The sequence below is a fragment of the Falco peregrinus genome, chromosome 17 (assembly GCF_023634155.1).
Source record: "Falco peregrinus isolate bFalPer1 chromosome 17, bFalPer1.pri, whole genome shotgun sequence".
Taxonomy (NCBI): domain Eukaryota; kingdom Metazoa; phylum Chordata; class Aves; order Falconiformes; family Falconidae; genus Falco; species Falco peregrinus.
The window spans coordinates 3,083,552-3,103,275 of record NC_073737.1 but is presented as its reverse complement, the minus strand read 5'-3'; the positions used below and the strand labels follow the sequence as shown (position 1 = coordinate 3,103,275).

The 19,724-nt window shown below is 43.3% G+C and overlaps 1 protein-coding gene across 2 annotated transcripts in view; it reads right to left on the bottom strand.

The window, feature by feature from the left end:
* Nucleotides 1-18,932, bottom strand: part of DOCK5 (dedicator of cytokinesis 5) — an 85,746-nt gene extending 66,814 nt beyond the window's left edge. For both annotated transcript variants that reach the window (XR_008750046.1, XM_055820206.1), the window contains exons 1-2: nt 18,732-18,932; nt 1,123-1,206 (exon numbers count right to left, since the gene is read on the bottom strand). Coding sequence is in view for 1 of the 2 variants with exons in the window: in XM_055820206.1 (XP_055676181.1) it covers nt 1,123-1,206; nt 18,732-18,774 (127 nt within the window). In the remaining variant the exon portion in view is untranslated. The remainder of the gene's footprint in view (nt 1-1,122; nt 1,207-18,731) is intronic.
* Nucleotides 18,933-19,724: the final 792 nt, after the last annotated feature.

Sequence of the window (19,724 nt, the reverse complement as noted above, 5' to 3'; positions counted from 1 at the left end):
TCTCCCCCCCCCCCGCCAAACACACTCACTGCTATCACACACATCAGTGTGAAAACACACATCAGCAACATAATCTGCTTTGACATGTAGGAACTGGCTGGCTGTTTCCAGTGTCAAGGTCAAAGAGAAGTGGAAAGAGAACAATTGGCTAAGAACAAATTGCTAAACAAGCAGCTTGCTGTTCCCAGCAGAGATACTAAAGAGTTTTTGTACGCTAAGTCTTTTTCAAACTGATGCTGCCTGTGAAAATGATTGAATTTGTATTTTGGAAAGAGCATTTAAATTTTGGAGAGCCTTCCAAATGAAGCAGCGACTAGTACATTCTTTAAAATAATTAAATGGCTGTGTTCCATTCCTAATATTGAAGTCTTCATTAAACAGTCCAGTTTAACAAGTAGATCGCATGTAATTTTAATCTTGTTTAAAACTGGAATTTTATTTTCCTTTCTGCAAGGTGTTTTATATTGAGGTATGTATCATGAAAAACTTCCCAGTAAAGTACTGGGAGCAACAGCCTAAAAAGGGCATGGAAGCTCCACAAGTGGAGGCTTTTTAAAACATTTAACGCCAGTTCGTGACATTAGAGCTTAAAATATTATTTTTGCAACAATTAGACCTGCCCTCTCTTTTTCTTTCATCCGCTGCCTCCGTTGTCTCAGATCAAAGAACTAATTCAGGTTAAAAGCTACTTCTGTTTTTAATTATTAGTATTATTATTTTCCAGCTGGATTAGTCCATCACATGACCATACAAGCGCTTGGCCTGGCACAAGGGGGAGCCAAGGTAAACAGGTGTGCTGTGAAAACAGGAACGAACAGCCAGAAGTAAGTGTATCTTTCTCTTGCAGTGTTGCCTTGAGATAGTAATGGAATCTTACCTTGACAAGCCTCTGCCAGGAACAGCACAGACACGATTGTCACTTCTGTATTTTATCCATTTTTAATACCATTTTAAAAGTAAAGTGCATCTAGCAAACACCACATAGCAAGCTTTGCACTTTTGGGCACAGCAGAAGTTGAAAATCTAGACCTGAAATTTGTATTATTTAAAAAAAAGTTTCTCGATTTGTTATACTTACTTTAAAAATCACTGCAAAGTACTTTAAAGAGATCTGCAACCTACCTTCATACATCTCCAAAATGTGAACAGTATCACCAACTTGCAAGGAGAGCTCCACATCTTGGACAGCATCGTAATTGTAGATTGCTAAAAAGGGGAAGGGGGGGAAGAGAGAGGTGAAAAACAAAATCAGGAAAGCTGTGAGGCAATCAGGTTTTGAAACCTGGTATCATGGCACCTGTCAAAGGCAGAATACGATTTCGAAAAAGCACTATAAAGTTATAAGCTATAGTGTGTATATAATATAATATACCAGAAAAGTCTGTAGCCTATCTATTTCCCGACTCTATCATCAGTTCTTGTAAGGATAAGAAACAGTATTCTTAACTGCCAACAAAGTTTGTCTTTTACCTTCACAAATACAGGTATCTGTGACACTATATGAAGAAGCTGCATCTTCCCACTTTACTGTCAACCTGCCCAGCAAAGGTCACTATTACCTCAGGCAAGAGGTTATGGATCAATTAGGTAATTGTCATTTTTATTAGCGTTTCACAGGACTAACTGCAATGCAGCACTCACAAGCACTGGCAAAACAACTGAAATCGGATGCCCTAAGAAAAAATGCCGCTATTCTATACTAAGTGCCACAGCCTGTGGCTACTGAAGGCTCTTCCCAGGCAAGAACCAGTCTTAGCATGAAAACTTGAGATTCCCTGCAAATCTAATCCCTACCAAAGACAAAAGCTAATCTGAATGCTTATCGGATTTCCAGTGGGAATAGGATTAAAGTCCAGAAGCCCACGCTTCTAAACCGGCTCTTCTCTGGAACCTTCTTGAGGGGCACAGTTTCACTGGGCAAAGCAGAAGAGCCCCCCTTAGAGCTGCTGGAGGCTTGTCAAGATGAGAAAGTTTGATTTGAATTTGCTTTCAGACCAGTGTAAGTAAAAACACATAAAAGCAGCGAGGAAAATGCTTTGCTATGGTTCAGTGAATTGATCGGCTAAGCCAGAACAGACCGCTCCTCTACCAAAACAGCCTTATTTTATTTTTATGTATTTAAAACACTGGTTTAAGTACAGATCACATCTTAAATGCCGCAATGCAATCTTCTCACAGACATAAGTGTTGTATTTACATATCCAAATCTGTTCCCCAAGCAAACATATTAGTGAAAGAAGCACGATGTTTATTTTTAAGAAGGCAAATAAATCATGCAAGCATTTTCAGGGGGCTTTGGGAAAATTCCTCAGACTTCAGAAGGTTTGTATTTTAAGAACTCTCTCCGAAATAAATAAATAAATAAATAAAACATCCGAGCTCTTATGTCAGGAAATTCACATCAAATGCCTATCATTGCCATCAAGACGAGGTATATTGCCTCCTGGCAAGGATCCAGCATAAACAAATGACTGTGGCTTACCACACCGGAAATTATCTCACATATACGAGCTTTCTTTAAAATATCGTCCCATAAATAATCCAACAGCAGTAGGCAACGTGAATTCCCTGCAGTATCTGAAACAGACCCTGATCACAAACAGATACTTATTTTCTTATGCTGCAAGGGTGGCGTTTGTTCACAGCGGCCCTAATTCATGCCTGCTGCAACTTCAGGGCCTGCGGAGCTACTCACGGAGTAAGCACTGAATCTATTATGTTGTTTTCTCAAGGGTTACAGGAATGTTACTAGGGTTTTGCTCCTAAGGTTCTAGCTGCTTCGACATCCAGTTTCGTCTCCCTTCCCACAACAGTGTTGTTGTAAGCCGAGATAATAAAAACTGACTGGTGATCTGGATGTGCAGTTTATAGACAACTTACAGGCCCCAGAATAGGCTCAAAAGTAAAAATCCCATCAATATTCCTGCAGAAAAATATGGATAATGTTTACGGCCAAAGACAAACATGAACATACGCAGGCATAGACCAGAGTAATCCGTTAAGAACTACCTTGTATTGACAGGTGCTGAGATCATAAATTGCCAGAACTGGTTAATATTGTATTTGATTCAGTTAAAAAGAAACTGTTCTGCCCGATACAGAAAATAATTCTGCAAGGGTTTGCAGAGGTCGGCATACAAGTGCAGCGCCCAACCCAAAGGAAAGTAAACTCCCTGCAGCCGTGCCTTCTGCTGCCATAAATCTGCCAAATGACTAACGTTAAGCAGGGATGTTGCAATCCATTACTTGGATGGGACACCTCCGAGTCGCCCCAAGGTGTGGATGGACAGAACAATCCAGGCTTCCTTTGGAGTCACTGCTGAACCCTTGGACCATGATGTGCTGCAGGGACGCTGCACTACGCAGGAGGTGTCATTCCTCAGGTGAAGCCTAGGCATCCAGCAGTCGACGGACATAATAATCCTACAGCACTGTCAACAGGCTTAGAAGATTTAAAGCAGAGCATCTTAGCCAATTTCTAACTTGGCCGACTACATTCTGTCTACTCAACTTTCCTCCTGTGGTTACAGCTGGACTGCTTTACTTTCTGTCCTAAAATGCTGTTTGGGATTCCTGGTTTATGGCTGTCCTCACCATGAGAAGTGGCTGCTGTTTAGAAACGCACATGTGCTTGTTATACGTATAGGGATTCCTACATACCATTTCTAGATGCCTTGGGTTTCTTTGGGACAAACAGACATCACAGAAATACCAGTCTGTATTTTTCCACAAATTGCTGCTTTAGCTTCAGACAAAAGCAGTCTGAGCAGCACCCAGTGTCTAACAGAAAGGTGGGCGGGCATCAGACAAGCCTTTCTTTTGAGAACACAGACAGTTAATTCAAAACCAAAGAGCACAACAGCCACAAGAAGAGGGAGAACTAAACACTGCAGTTCCCCTCACCAAAGATCACAGCAGCCACAAGACAGAGAACTAAACATTGTAGTTCCCTTCCCTTCTCTTTCCCTGCTTTACCACAGAGGTTTCGGATCCCTATGCATAGCATTTACAAGCCAAAGGCACATGTTCCGCCACTGCATGTCAAAATAAGGCGAGATTTGTAGCATTTTGCTTTGCTAGATTGAATCAAGCAAGAACAGAGGGTCACTGTATATAAAATCTCCTACCCAATGGTTACGCACAGGGTTATAAAAGACAAATTGCTGGCATATTTTCCCTGGGAGTTTCACTGGTTGCAACTGATGCTTCCTGCTGCTTGAAGTCAGTCCTGTCCGAAAGAGTCCATCTGCAGTTCTTTGAACCGCCTCGTCTCTTTTTCATTGTGTGTATCTAATCTGACCTCTTTCAGACTTAAAAGAAAGAGGAAGCTGCACATAACAAACATGGTCACGGCATGAAAAAATAAAAATCCTTCACAGAAAATCCTGACAGAGCAGCAAGAAAGGGAGAAGAAAAAAACCAGACTTTTGTCCCCAAATTTGCAGGGATATCTGAAGTTAAGTCTTTTCACTTCAAGTTGAACTTCAGTTGAGATTTTGCCCTTTGAAATTTACTTTAGAACGGTGATCCTGTTCCTTTTATCATCCTGAATGAAAAGCAGCACTGAAGCCTACAGCAAATTTAATCTTAACACAGAGGCAGAGGTAGAAAGCATGATCCATAAGGAGGAGATACTGGGTTTGTTTTAATGATCATATTCTTTGAGTATAACTAGAGGCAATATATCATGTTATTTAATTTACAGTTCCCTAGTCTGATTGGTGGGAAGTTCCAGAAATGTTTCTTTTCAACAGAGCATCCAGCCTATGGAATTCATTAGGAGGGAAGGTCAGAGGAGTCAACATTGGGGCTGGTTTGAAAAGGGCAACAGATAACTTTATGACCGATGACAGCAGCCAGAGTAATGCAGGTGAAGATAAGGAGAAGCAATTTTCATGCTTCAGGGCAGACGGCGATTCCTCAGAACGGATCGAGAGGGAACTCGTAAAGGCATTCCACAACGGGGCATGCACGCTGGATGTCGGGGGATACACTGCTCCGTTTGGAAGCATCACGCGAGAGTCATCACCAGAAACAAGGACTACGCACACGGCAAAGGAAACCCGAGATAGCCGGGGCTTTCCAGGGTAGCCAGGGCGTTGGGTGATAACTAATGGTGAGCTGGATGTTTCCGAGAAGGCGCAGAGTTTGACATGGGCTGGCACACAGCAGTATTACAATGGGCTGAGAAGGTTTAGCTATGTCACTCCCTCCAGTTGTATGAAGACACAAGATTAATCGCAGCACACATTCCTGATCTGCAAAACACCAGACAGTGGCACTCAAAACAGTAAGAAGCCTCAACGTCATGCATGGGGCAGAAAATGAGAAGCAGCACAGTTATATTACAAAAAAAAAAAACAAACCAAAAAACAACAAAAACCAAAAAACAAATCCTAAAACACATTTTGAAAAGCCACAAAGGTTCACTTTGTCCAAGAGCCTTAATTTGCAAGAGGTCTGTCAGCAACTCATTGAGCTTGATCCAGCTTTTAGTGTCATCAGTGGGAGATTTGGCACGTGGTTCCGTGAAAGCAGCGTCACGTTTATTTCTTCAGCGCCTTCCACCAACATTAACTTGGAAGGAAAAGTGAGGGTGCAGTCAGATCCACTGCCACAGATGTAGCTGGCTTTAGAGAGCCCGCACACACCTGGACAAGTGATCTGCACTAACACAGCGTCTGTCACACAGGATCACCGACGCAGGTTAGAAAGGTACCAGCTGTTCTCTTTCGTACGCAAAGAAAACGAGGACAGGAAAACTGAATGTCATACTGTTCTTCTGCAGCGCATTGGAAGAGGAAAACCAAGTATTAATTCCTAGACCTATCTTAACTACAAGACTAATTCATTTTCAAGACTATCCTAAAAGCAAAGTGAAGCTAAAACATCTGGAACTGAAGCGAATGAGGCAGAAACTGTCACATACTATTTCACGTGTAATTCAAAGCAGAATGAAACGGAATCCTTCCCTCGACAACTTGTTTAAATGCATTTGAAATGTGGATTATTGGCCTGAAAAACACAGCCACTGCAAGATCCATTATCTCTAACTCGGCTCAAAACACCCCCCCCCCCTCCACCCATTACAAAGACACGATAACTGCTTCCAAATACCATGTCCCACTTCTCCAAAGCCTGCCCTCACCACTATCTGATAGGAGAGGGGCTGGGCCTTGCTGCCTCTGAACAAAGAATCACATTCAGGGCTGTTGCAATAACCAGACTTCATCTCATTACATCTTTCAACTGAAGAGTCAAAAACTATTGTACGGAAACAGAAGTATGTGCTTTTATGCTGCAACAACCCTGTATTAAGAAAAGGCATTTATGCCGGACAGCCCCATTTGGAGAAGCCTGGTATGCTATCTGTTGCCAAGATATAACCAAAAAAACAGTGGCTTTATTTAAAAAACAAGGAACTGCCCAAGGAATTAATTCTTAATAGGAACAAAGGCTTTTTGATGTTGGAGCAAAAATGTTCTTGTAACTTCCCAGGAATTTGTGTCTGAAAAATCGAGAATAGCATAATTAAGATTTATATGTCAGACTACTTCAAAAAAAGAAAAGAAGTCAGTCATGGTTCAGCACTGTGAAACATGCACGTTAACTGACTGTTATAAAAAAAAAAAAACAAAACTACTCCTGAATTGGTTGATGCTGACATTCAGTCTCAATTCTACGAAGTTCCAAGTCACTGCTTACCATCTTGAATGTAAATAATCCAGAATAACAGGATTACACAGATGGAAATGCTTTAATTAATACCCATCATTAGACTTCAGAGTCAAACATCTGATGAGCCAGAGGTGGACCTTTAACATCTTGTGTACTTACTGTTTCAGGCTGCCCTCACACAGGGGAATACACCTGGAAGGACTTTTACTTATCTTTAAAATTTTTAAACTGGGTTACCTTAAAAATGGGCATTGAATCAAATGAGAAATTATACCGTCTGCCTATGCAGGAGGAGATGTCACGGCCTTCCTAATTTGGGTTTTATAACTGTCAGCTTCTATATTCATTCCTTTCTTTTGAAAGCTGTGAGAAAAGCAGGAAGATCCACTGTCCTCAACACACTTCCAGCACTTGCAGTTCCAACCTAAGCCTATTCCAATAACCAAACCCAAATACGTTTGGTTATTGAAAAAACCTGCTCACTGAGGACAAGGAACTGTGTCTGCCAGATGCACGGTTGATCAGAAGTCTGTTAAGATAATTTTTTTTTTACTTCCACTTAATAACAGAATATTATCCTGGAGGTGGGATAGGCAAATAATCTAAGGTTTTGCAGAGTCTGTCCTGCACAAACAGCCTAAGTCAAACTAATTTCCAAATCTGGGACTGGGGAAGGTTTTCTCTTGCAGTCATGCCATCATCAACTTCTGGATATTCGTCTCACACCCCATCACTGGATCAGATTGTAGGATCAATGGTTTAATCTCTTCAAGCCTGGATTGCTTTAGAAAAAAACAACATAACAACCTCAGCCCATGGGAATATAAAAGGCTTCACAAGCGTTACACAAGTGCTCCAACTAGATGATCTAATGGTCTCTTACGGCTTTAAGCTCTATGGACTAAAACCACAGTCAGTTCCACAACAATGCTCTGGAGCAAGTGGCAGACCCAATGACAAATTAGCCCATGTATTTTAATTAGAGCTTCTTAGCAGATTCAGATCAGGCAAACTGAGATGATTCAGAACTGTTGAAGCAAGAGATGTACTGATTATAAAGGAAAAAGTAATAATCTCCATCTTTTCATGTCTGCAGAATTCCCATTAATCATCTTCCCCTCAAATATTTATTGCAAAGTGTTTATACCACAGGAGCCATATGAAAATAAAGGAAATCCTGTTCTCAGAATGCACTATACTGCAATAGAGGACAGAGATACACATCCTCAACATTCACTGATTTGGATACCAGTAATAACATCATCACAGCATAAGCTGTTTTGTCTCTCTGTAAGTGTGCTGCGGTAGAAGCAGCCAAACTGTAGCTGCTTCTGTGATCTGAACCACACAGAAATGCTCTGTTATATTAAAGAGACTCTAGAATAAATTTTCTTGATGACCAGTGACTTTTCTGGACTTACGTACCTGTCAGTGGCTAGCAGAGTGAGGGTACAGTGCGTTTGTTATAGCATTAAGGTGTACTAACCCTGACTTTGCTGTATATGAGCAGATAGACTCTTGGAAAAATCTTGCAATCTCTCTTTCTGTCACGAAGTGCACATTTCACAGTAGCTCCACATTTTGCCCAGACAGAAGAGCTTTAAAGTTTCTGCCCCTCTGCCTCCTCCTCACAACTAGGCCATGGAAACCAATGGCAAAGAAAACCTACAGCAGGAAAACCACCAGAAAACAAGTCTCTCCAAATACCTTAGGCATCCGTACAGACACCCTGGGCAAAATCCTGTTAGAGTAGAACCCACTCTGACCTCACCCACTGACTAAAGGATCAACTCAACTCAGAGCTGCTAGGATTTGCAATAACCCACTCTGACCTCACAAGGCAGACAAATACCCACCCCCGTCCCCAAAAGTCCAATTTTCCCTCCTGCCCATCTCGACGCAGAGTTTAAAGCTCTGCTGGTTTTACACGTGCAGAAATTTTCTAAACCATTTTCCTGAAAACACGTACCAGAACAATGCACAGCAGAGTCACAACACATAATAGTAAGTGTGCATTTTATTTTACAGATGGGTAACATACACAAATCATTAGGTGTGTAATATTCTTCACTAGGCTCTCTACTTTCTTTCATTATTTTCACTCTAAAGGGCCCTTAGGGATTTTAAGCTCAGATAAAGAATTAATCTACATTAGCTGTCTCAGCTTATGTCTGGAGTAAGAGGGAGCGCTGTGAGCCAAAGGAGAAAAAAATCTGTACTAGCAGTGTAGGGAGCCAACCTGCTCCTCAATATACTATACCCAGCTTAATCCAGTGCTTGACAAAAAAACAACAAACCACCAAAACCAACTAGATCTGCAATTCCAGTCTCCTTAGAACACCATGAAATGTCCCCTTATCCAGATATATAGATGCAAAAAGAAAATAGCCTAGCCTCTCTTCTTGAAGATTCATACTTTTGTAAACTTTTGTCAGGTTGCCTTGATAGATCTTTCCACAACGACTGTTTAAGGTTGTCTGCAAGATTACCTAGGCTGTGGTTGAGAGGAATGCCCTCAGATTTCGTTCCCACCATGTCACCAGCCTCCATCTACTTCCATGAGAACGGTATCTGCCTAAGTGTTCAAACATAAAAAGGGGAGCTACAAAAAAATGGGGTGTTAGCCACAGCATAAAACAGTTTTTACGGCTACAGTCTGTTTCAGGTCTGGCGGATTCAAACGAAACAACATGCAATAGCATGTCAGCATTCGAGCGGAATGAACAGATGCAGGAGTACCCAACTTGGAACTCGCACACCAAAAGCAGCTTCCAAGTAGAAAAAGATGCCAACACACTGCTTGTTGAGTCTGGAAGGTGGTCCTTGACTTAATGGTTCTCAACCCAGCTGCTGGAAGATCTCACAGTTTCATTGAGCCAGCCTTCCTTCAGCTGACACAGAAGAAAAAGGCAGCAGTGGCACCAAAGTGCCATTCCTGTTTTACTGGTACTCAACTGGGAGCAGTATAAAGTTGGCTCAGGGAGGAAAGGTGCAGCAACAGCTGCCAGTGTTGTTATTACTTCTGCACTACAGAGAAACCTCAGATCCTGGTGCTATCAAAGCTGCATCTTTTACTAGCTCTAATTTCACAAAACACATCTACATAGCGTGTTTAATTACTCCATTCATTTACCAAGATATACATTCAACTGTGACACAGTGACCTTCTCAACATGCAGGATACAAGACAAGACTGCTCCTTTTCATCTACTGGCAAGGCTACAAGAAGTAGATACCATAATGACAGGTGGCTTATAGATCTTATTAGGTTAAAGGATGCTCGATATTATTGTAAGGTGCGTATCTTCCAAGCCCTGCAGCTTTATTCTGCCTCTTTGAAATCCGAGCAGTAACATCTAGCCTGAATGATTAGTATTCTCCCAAAAAAGTATTTTAAATCATATTCTTGTCCTTCAGAGCAACTGCTCTAACCCCAGAACACTGTTTCAACTACCCTACGACCACAGAAATCAACAGATTTGCCATCACCTTTAGCTGAATCAGATTCTGGTTTGCATTCAGGTTAGCCTATTGGTATTACAGGAATTCAATAAACTTAAAATATTATGCATCTTCTCTGTATTATGCATTTTGGAGAAAGACTTGGAAGAAAACGGGCACACAATCACTCATTGTGTTGTCCTCTACAAAAGAAGGGCTTCATACTTATTAGCCTTCTGAGTATCGTGGTACTTACACTCTGATTTTAACAACTACATATACCTGCCAGAGATTTGAAATCCAGTTTTCTCAAAAGTAACCTCTGGTTTTGAATGCTTCCATTTTTATGGCCTGTGAAGAAACAGATGCTCATTTACAATACGCATACAATTGCAACCAAATTCTACCAAGTCTGACCATAATGACTTTTTTTCCCCCCGCTCCAAGCCTGCAAACACGCAACTTGTGTTTGGATACATTAAGTACAAGAATAACTTTTGCAATTAAACTTTCAGGCAGATTTGTAAAAGCAAAATACCAAAACCATCACTTGATAAATTGGACTACTCAGCTAATTCCCAACTTAAAAGCGTGTGGCACTTTCAAAAGAATTAAGTGAATTTGCCACTGGCTTTATATTACTGTCCTAGTTCTTACTGGGCAAAACATCAAAGGGAGTAGAAAGAAAACTTGGAAATAACTACTGTACAGGGCTGGGAGTGTTACTATCTAATGAGTTCTGCTGTACGCATTACTTCCAGAGGGAGTGAGGGTGGAGAGATGAGACAAGGTCTAATAAGTAAAACACTTGAGCATGGAGTCCAACTGTGCCTACAGGCTAGGTCTTCACCATGAAGTTCACTTGAGTTAAAACTTCAGCATTGTCCCTTGCTAGCATCACACCTACCCGTATCAACACTAAGCTCAAACTGATAGACCCACAGAGAATATAAAGCCAAGGCATCCCACTTCATCAGCTGCAAACATAACCCACCAGAATTAGAGTCATAAATTTTTATACAAGCATTCTCTGGCCTCCAACGCCTTCCCCTTTCTATCCATGTGCTCAGAAAGAGACGGACAAACTCTCCAACAATTTGTATGAGAAGAATTCATTGTGTGGCTTGGCTCACTGCATTTTAAGAACCTTGGGATATGCTGCCAAGAAACTCTTTACCTCCACCGGACAACACCTCTATGGAAACCAGCACTTGGGCTAACTCATGCTGGCAGGGCTAACACAAGTAGTTGTTTCTAATATCATAACCACAGGGATTTCAGTTGGCCTCTGTACCTCCAGCCCTTCTCAAACACAGGCTTCGGAACAGGCTACTCTCCCATAATGTATGCCTGTGGTTTCATTGATTCATGTTTGCAAAATACTGCATAGCAAGATATACAGTTTCACGTTTCCAGAGAGACCTTTAATTCCCAAGAATTTTTTTCTTGCCACCTATCTCAGGTAACAAGCAAATGGCAAACAGGGGGATAGCAGTGAAACAAGGAACAGGAAATCTGGGCTGGGAACTAAGCATCTTACACGGGAAGGAAAAAAGTCAAACCAGAATATTGATCCCTTTGCTGTGAAGAAGAACGAACAAGCTACTCCCGACCTGCAGAAGCAGATCGGTTTTAATTAATCTGCACAAGATGCAAGGAGATAAAGAATTTGGAACCAGGTACCATGCATTGTAGCCTTCCCTTCATCTTCTAGAGCTACTTTACTCCTTTACGTTAAACTCCATCTCTCTGCAGCTCAAAGACCCCACTACATTGTCAGCGCAATGAGAATGGAAGTGCTTGCAAGAATCAGGTCTCTAGTATTTAAGCTAGTTATCCTTGCATTAGAAAAAAAAAAAAAAAGAAAAAAAGAAAAAAAGCACTCTTTCAGAACTAATTGGCCACTGTTTGCCCATGACATTCCGAAACAGTATTAAACTTCAGAGCTGAAGTTATGAACTGCTTTATTATTATGGAGGATCAAAGTACCAAGCTTCCCAAGAGCAGAAAACTATTATTATCTTCATTGTATCTCAATGAACTTTTTCCCCAGATTCAGCACTTTCCAGGATGAGGTTTGCTTTTATTGCAGCGACACCTCCAAAAATTGAGAGTTTAAGAAGTGGCCAAAGAATAATCTCCACAGAACAATCACTACTTTTTTTAGATACATTCTGACAATGTGCCAGACACCTATCTGAAAGCTTCAAGAGGCTGCCGGAGCAATTCATCCTTTAAACAATGCTCCCCCCTCTATTCTGGGACATCTTCCTAGGAGGTACAGTCTGTACTATACCACAAAGACATTTTTATCATTTAAGCAACTGATCCAACTAGCACTCTGTATCATCTTCCGTCTTTGAAGGCAACCATGAACTGGCCACCTAGAAAGCTGTTTAGTAATTCAGATTTATGTTCCAGTTTTATTAGTACATGTTTCCTGGCAAACACACCGAAATTCATTACAGTATTTTAGGCATTCAATCATAAGTTAAATGCATTGGATCTGAAAAGATATTCTCATTCTGGTAGCAAGGGGATAAATGTGTTTATGACTTCGGACTAAGGTAGTTTTAAGCTTGGCCATACTTGTGTCTTTAACATGCTAGCATAAATAAGATTTTTTCCCCTAAAAGCACTAATTGAAAGAAATGTCCTACCAGTCCAGTTAAGTGCAAGTTAAACAGTAAAAAAGAAAGGCGGGGGGGAAAGAAGAAAAAGAAATTTGACTTTCAATTAAAGGAGCTTTGGCAAGCTTGCATGTAAAAGGGGTGTACATTTTTCAACTTTTGAATGACAGAGAAAGCTTACTACACATTTACTCTTTCTCAATCAATATGCTATTGCTTTAAGTTTTCTCAGTTCATGAACTTTTATTATTTTGCTTTTAATCTCCATAGTTCCTGTCTGCATTTGTGCTAGCAAACACAGTCCTATGCTAAAAGAAGAACCACAAGAATATGCAAGAGACCGGTGTGAAACTCGGAACTGGTTGGCACACCCAGCTCTAGCGGAAGCTCATGCTTACAGCCTCCTGACACCTCTGAGCAATTAGGCCCACATCTAATCAGCAGGAGACAGCTCAGCCACAACTCTAGAAGGCAACTAGCGGTCCTGGATGCCTCAAGAGAGGATTCAGAGCCACCATAAAGGGACTTGACTGTTACTAAGAAGAAGCGTGTAATAGTTGCTAAACATCAGGACTGTTAGTAATGTCTCAAGGTGGATACCCAAGAGCTAATGCACCCAGAAGTCACAAGATGCTTCTAGAAATAGTGCTTTTCAGAGTAATAATAAGAAAAGGAACAGTTACAAGCCTTGTTCACGTCAGCAATGCCTTTGAAGTCCACAGTACCAGTTTCACAGGGAACTACTGAAGGAGGACACTAGTAATCACCAAAAGTAAGAGTCAACAGATTCGGCCTAATATGGATTAACAAAAAATAGAAAGGACTACGGAAGCAAAAAGTAGCACAGCCAATGTTCACATCAAACTGCAGACACAGCAGTAAAAAAAATGGGGAACTAAATCAGAAATACTACTACTCTGAAGATTCAAAACTTTTTGCTGTCAACGATACCAAGTTCTTACTCTTCCCTGTTGAAAGTTTTGTTGGTATTGCCATCAACGTGACAATTTTTGGACACAAATCATAATAAAGCAAATGGAAGGAAAAACGAGTAGAGGGCTTCTATAAATAAAAAGGAAGGCAGCCGCTTCTGCAGATGAAAAGGGCTCCTCCACCCTTCTAGAGCCCTTGTCAGGAACCTGATGCACAACAGTGGACTTCAATTTCAAGCGAGAAGCATTCTGCAGGAACGGTAGGGACAAGGCAAGCAGCAAGTTGAAACAAATACGAAGTTTGCTCTAATTTGACATGATGTACTACTATCAGTACTGTGAAACCTCTTTGATCACAGACTGTATTTCGAGACAACTTTGCAGAAGATGTATGGAGTCTGAACACGGAGCCAAGACCTGATGGCCCAGCATATCAGAAGTTATCACAAATCAAACCATTAGTAAGAAAATCTTATTCTGCAGCACTCTCTCTTCCTCTCTGATCCTTTGCATTTCTGCTCACATAAATCACAAATGTAGCTGGCAGGCACTGGTTTACATTTGAAAAATTACTGCCATTCCTAAGACATGACGCAGCTGATTGTAACTCAACCACCACATGGTATTTTGACAAAGTAAATACTTCTTTGCAACAAGAATAGTCCTATGTGCCGGTCCCTCCAGCAGGGAAAAATGTAATGGGTTTAAAAGGTACCACCAATAACCATTAGGGGTAATTACCTGTCAGTTTACCAACAAAATCTATTCAAAAAGAAAAAAACACCCCAACAAAATAAAAGATGACAGATTGAAACTCAAAGACTGCTTTTGCCCACTCTAACAGTTTCTTTTGGTAATATGGCTAAGATATTTCAGGCATAGCAAACGGCCACACTTCTTTCGGAACCCGATCAAATCGAGCCGTTCCATGTCAGATAGCCACCCATGCAGCTGCACTACTGAGGTGCAAAATGGGAATCCCTGGCACGGGATGTGAAGAAGCAGGGAAAGAAGCTCTCAAAAGTTTCTCACCCTTTCCCTCCCAGCGCCCCCGCCCCCCCCCCCCCCCCCCGGGCCTTTAAAAATGCACCAGATCAAAACACTTTCCACAGAGCATCTGAACCGCTTTGTCTAATTAGCTTCCCTTCAACCCAACATTTTAAGACATTTTCTAAACAAAACATGACTCTGGTTTTACTCAGAGCCTATAAAGATTCCTAAGCTACAAACACTGCATCGATGTTCATATCATTAACATCATTAAAACTCACTGACCAGTGAAGTTTTTGTGGGCTCGTAATAATATTTTAAGTTACACATTTAACAATTTGCAGAGATCACAGGCAACAAATACTGCTTAAGTATTCACTTGCTCCGTCTAAGCAGGACATCACAATTTGTGGTTTTCAGTGTTCTGCTGCAAGCTCCAAGTTGGTTGTCTGGTTGAAGCATTTTGTGGTATGTGGAGTGAATGGTCCGTTACAGCCTGCAGCTACACAGGATGAGCCACTTCACTCCGCCTGGTCCGCCCCCACTCCCACCAGCAAGCTCTATGGAGCAGCCACTATTCCACAAATAAGGGTAAATTTACATTTCAAGGGGGAGTCTCGCAGCAGGGAGTCCAGGGTACCAGGGCATCCAGGTGCAAGCCACACTGTCTTCACCAAAACGCAAACTATTCTCTGGACCTCACGTCTCAGAGCTCTTACGACAAAACTTCAGTTAATAATTTCTTATTCTGGAAGACCAGATTTGCAGATTGGCTGAACAATAGGTGTGTACACAGATCAAACTGCATAATCATGAACACTTCACATCCTGTTGGTTCGCAGTCAAAGGTAACATACAAAGCATGTGGACCTCATCCATCACTACAGTCACCTGGAAACCATTCTGGCTGAAAACTCGGCACCATTCACTTCTGGATTGGTTTCGTGCTGGGTTGGTTCCCCGACCTGGCTTACCACACTGCCACTGCCTGCAGGAAGGAATCAGAAAAAAGGGGTCCAGCTGCCTGTTCTATCGTTTAGAAAAGAATAGAATAGCTTATGATTCCACAGACTCCAGACTCTCTCATACTTGGTACGGAAACTGTTAACACGAGTCTTCTCCAGTCCACAAAGGACACTTACAGGCTAAGAACAGATAAGGACTAATGGAAGAACTGCTTTTACAACTGAAGTGTAATACTTAATGCAAACCTGTGTCAGTGCCAGCAGAAAAGAATTACATTCTTGACTCCTTATGCTCTAAGTTAACAGTTTTAAACCAAACAGATAATAGAAGTTTAAAATTGTGGGCAGTTATTCAACTATTCTTCCCTTCAGAGCACGCTCTTTTGACTCAAAAGAGTCTGCATGAAAGGCATTCTGCAAATGATACCTTCTTTGTGAGAAGCACATGAGCAAAAATAGGTTACTTCATGTAGTTTGGCCCCCAAACTGACCAGCTTTCAAGGAAGATGCACCAGAGAGTATTCTTCCTTCCCAAATTAGAGGTGAAGCGTGTTGCAAGGAAGCTCTGTGAGACCCAGAAAATTTAAAGAGGCAAGATGCTGCTCATCAGATGCTCGGTGGTGTTTTTGTCCCTTTACAAGGCTGAAGCTTCCAAAATCCCATCTGTTACTGGGCTGAAAATTCACTGCAAGTGAGAAACTGCAAGCCATTTGTCTCTCACGTACGCTTCCCTAAAAATGCTAGTTTCCAATCTTGCACTCTCTGCTGCCGGCCATTTCAAACTCAGCCCATATGCCATCTGTATTATCTATGGTAAAGGTAGCAGTCTGCTGGTTTAACCAGCTGAGGACAAAACTAGAAGGCTGCAAATCAATTTGAACCCACAATCAACAAATCTGTAGAACATAATCCAGGACATTAACCGTTCTGAACTGAAATGCAAAAATCAGACAAGTGACATTGAATCACACTGTTTCCTTCTCGGAATTTCTTACTGCATTGGTACGATTTACAGTGCTGTGTTCAAAATAAACGCAAGCAGTTCTATATTAGTTTCCAAAGCACAGGCTAACAGCCACAATGTGTGCCTTCCTTCTGAAAAGAAGTTTTATCTTTACATTTCACAACTGTCAACTTACCCAGGCCACCAGTGAATGGAAGTTGCTACATCTAATGGCCTGTATCATACGAATCAGCGACATTACCCTCATCACAACCACTCTCATAATTGGTACTAATGGGCACCTTGGTTAGCAGGCAGATTCATTGCCCAGCAAACTCACACTTTCAATCCTCACCAGCTTCTTCAAAGTATGCACAAAACCAGTGATGACTGGTACCTGAGCGCAAAGATTGAATGCGGCGCAGGATGCAACCGCAGACAGCAAACCGACAAGTCTACAAACATCGACTGACAACATTATGATCGCATTAATGCCATGTATCAAACACTGTCCGATAAAGCTAGTCACTGCATAAATAACTGTTTCCTGCCTGTGGATTAACCCTGTGGATTTCTGGTTGCAAATTAAACACAAGAGCTGAAGCATTACGGACTCGACGTCAGCTTGGTCCAGGGGTCTGCATACCGGGGAAAGAAGTACCTTTTTCACACAGCTGCCCGAGTACACAGAAGAAAGGGGGTATTTCCCACCAGCACGCTTTTTGATCGGTAGTGTAGGGAAGAGGCAATTTTTCTTCCACCCTGCTTAATCAGAAGCCGGTGCCCTTTCTGGGAAAGGAGCTGTCATAATTGGCAGTTGACTCAAGCCAGCACAAAAAACTCACCCCGGAAGCTAATGAAAAGCTAGAGGAGTGCCTCTGATTCACCCTGCTGCCCAAGGCCACTCCGGAGGTGCAAGAGTCTTGCTCAAAGGTGTGCTTATAAAACACCCCACCATAATCTAGCGTTATATAGTTTACTTCATTGCAATACCAAAAAAATTTTCATTCCTGATGCTCAGAGTAATCTCACCAAGACATTCACGTGGGCTCCCCCATATAAACAGCCCGGGCTGTTACCTACGGAGAACGAAACAAAGTTCAGGGCACACAATACTCCACACCCTGCCGGTTACCAGAACAGAAAGTAGATAAGGTTGTGCTGCGTAGAGTATCTCTGGAGCCACAGCCCTGCAAGAAGCAGGCTGCCTCTCTGCAAAGCCACCTGGAAATCGAGTCGGGAACTTACTTCAAATTCAGCCTCTATGCAAAACCGTGCAGGATGAGGTTCTTTAAACTCATGGACTGAACCTGAATGAGCAGCCTCATGGGGGCTGGGGCAATTAACACTTTGCAAGCATGAAATGACACGGTTTTCTCACATCGAGAAGTCTACCATGGAACACAAGGGGCACAGAAGATCACTCTTCATTAAAATAAACTATCAGAAGTTTTCTGTGTCATTAGTGGTTTCCTGCCGATTGTTCTCTGCTCAGTTCTCACAAGCAACCTCAAAACCGTGTGGCTTTCAATTTAATCAGACTCTCAAGAACAGGAGAGCTTATCGGTGACACCACTGGTTGTGTTCCTCCTAGAGAAAAGAGAGCCAGCTTTAAACAACCTCCCTTTAAGCATAAAGAAGGGGACAGGTCAAAAGGCACAAGGTGTCAGTCAAGCTCACCCAGTGTCAAGATTTCCATCCCCTGCAAAGATGTCGCCCACAGTCTTCAATTTGCTCATTAAAACCTTTTTGTCATCACTTTTCCTACCCACAACTGCTTTTGGGGGGACAAGAGCAGGCATTTTTCCTGCTACGTTAGAGCACTCCTCGCTGTAAAACATGCTGGAGAGGCAAAACTATAAAGGTCGGTCGCCAGGATGGCAGAAAGCCGGAGCTCGCCGGGTGGCTGCCTCCGTCCCCGAGGGTTCGGCGGTGCCTGCCCGCGGCTGCAGCACAAACTGAGCGAAAGGAACGAAGGAGGAAAGTGCCGGGGGGAGAAGCGAGCGCAGAGCGCGCCGGAGCACAGGCACGGCTCCGGCCGGGAGGGGAGCGGGCAGCGGGGGGGCAGCTGGCCGTGCCCCGGGGAGGGAGCGGCGGCTGCCGGGGGGGGACGCGGGGCAGGGGGGTCCGAGCGGCCCGGGCTGGCACTCACCGACCCCGTACTTCTCCCGCTTGGTGGGGATCCAGCGGGCCATGCCGGCGGGCGGCCGCTTCCCCGCGGCGCGGCTGGGCTCAGCGCGGCCGCTCGCCCGCCGCCGCCCCGCCGCGCTGCCGGGGGCCGGGCGCCCCGGGCCGCTCCGCCATGCTCCCAAACTTCCCGGCGGCCGCCCAACTTTCCTGCCTCCCCCGCCGCGCCGAGCGGAGGGCGGGCGGAGGCGGCTCTCCCCGCCCCGCCGGGGATCACCTGCTCCCGGGCCGCCCCGCCCCGGGCCCCGCCGCCGCGGCGAGGTGCTGCGAGCGGGGGGCGGCGAGCGGGGGGCGGCGCTGCTGGCGCGCCCCGAGGCTGCCCGGTGCCGCTGCCTGATGTGCGAGCGCCCGGAGGTGCCCCCGTCGGTACAGATTTCCCACCAGTAATTCATTAATAACTAAGAAAACAACGGGGTTATTCCAGAAGTACTCCAAGCATCCGGCAAAACGGTCACAGGACGGCACTTTGCGAAAGATGCAATGTTCCTGTTCATAAGGGCGCTTGACGACGCCAAGCTCCACTTCACTTTGTGATCAAGTGTTCCAAACTGGTGATCCAGAGACAAGCTGTGCACGTACCTGGGTCCCGCAAAGCAGGGCTGATGCTCTGACCTGACCCAGGCTGGCTGGCCGCCGTAGTCACGTTGGCTCTGGTGCCAAGGATTTTCTGGGAGAAAGATATTCAGTAACACCTACTATTTACACCCTTAATTAAGCAGCACCATTGCAAATCACACTGGCAGATGCCTTACAAAGCATTAGGTCCAAACTGAGGAGATCCAGGTTCTCATCATCTCTCTGCAGCTGTATAACGATGTAATTGTTACTGGTGCCTGATCTTTCCTGCCACCTCCCATGAAAGGCAACAAGAACTATGATCACTCAGAATATTTTAAAGCCTAACCACCTGTTCAACTGCACTAAAGCATGAAAATCTGGGGAGATGATATTTCTTATT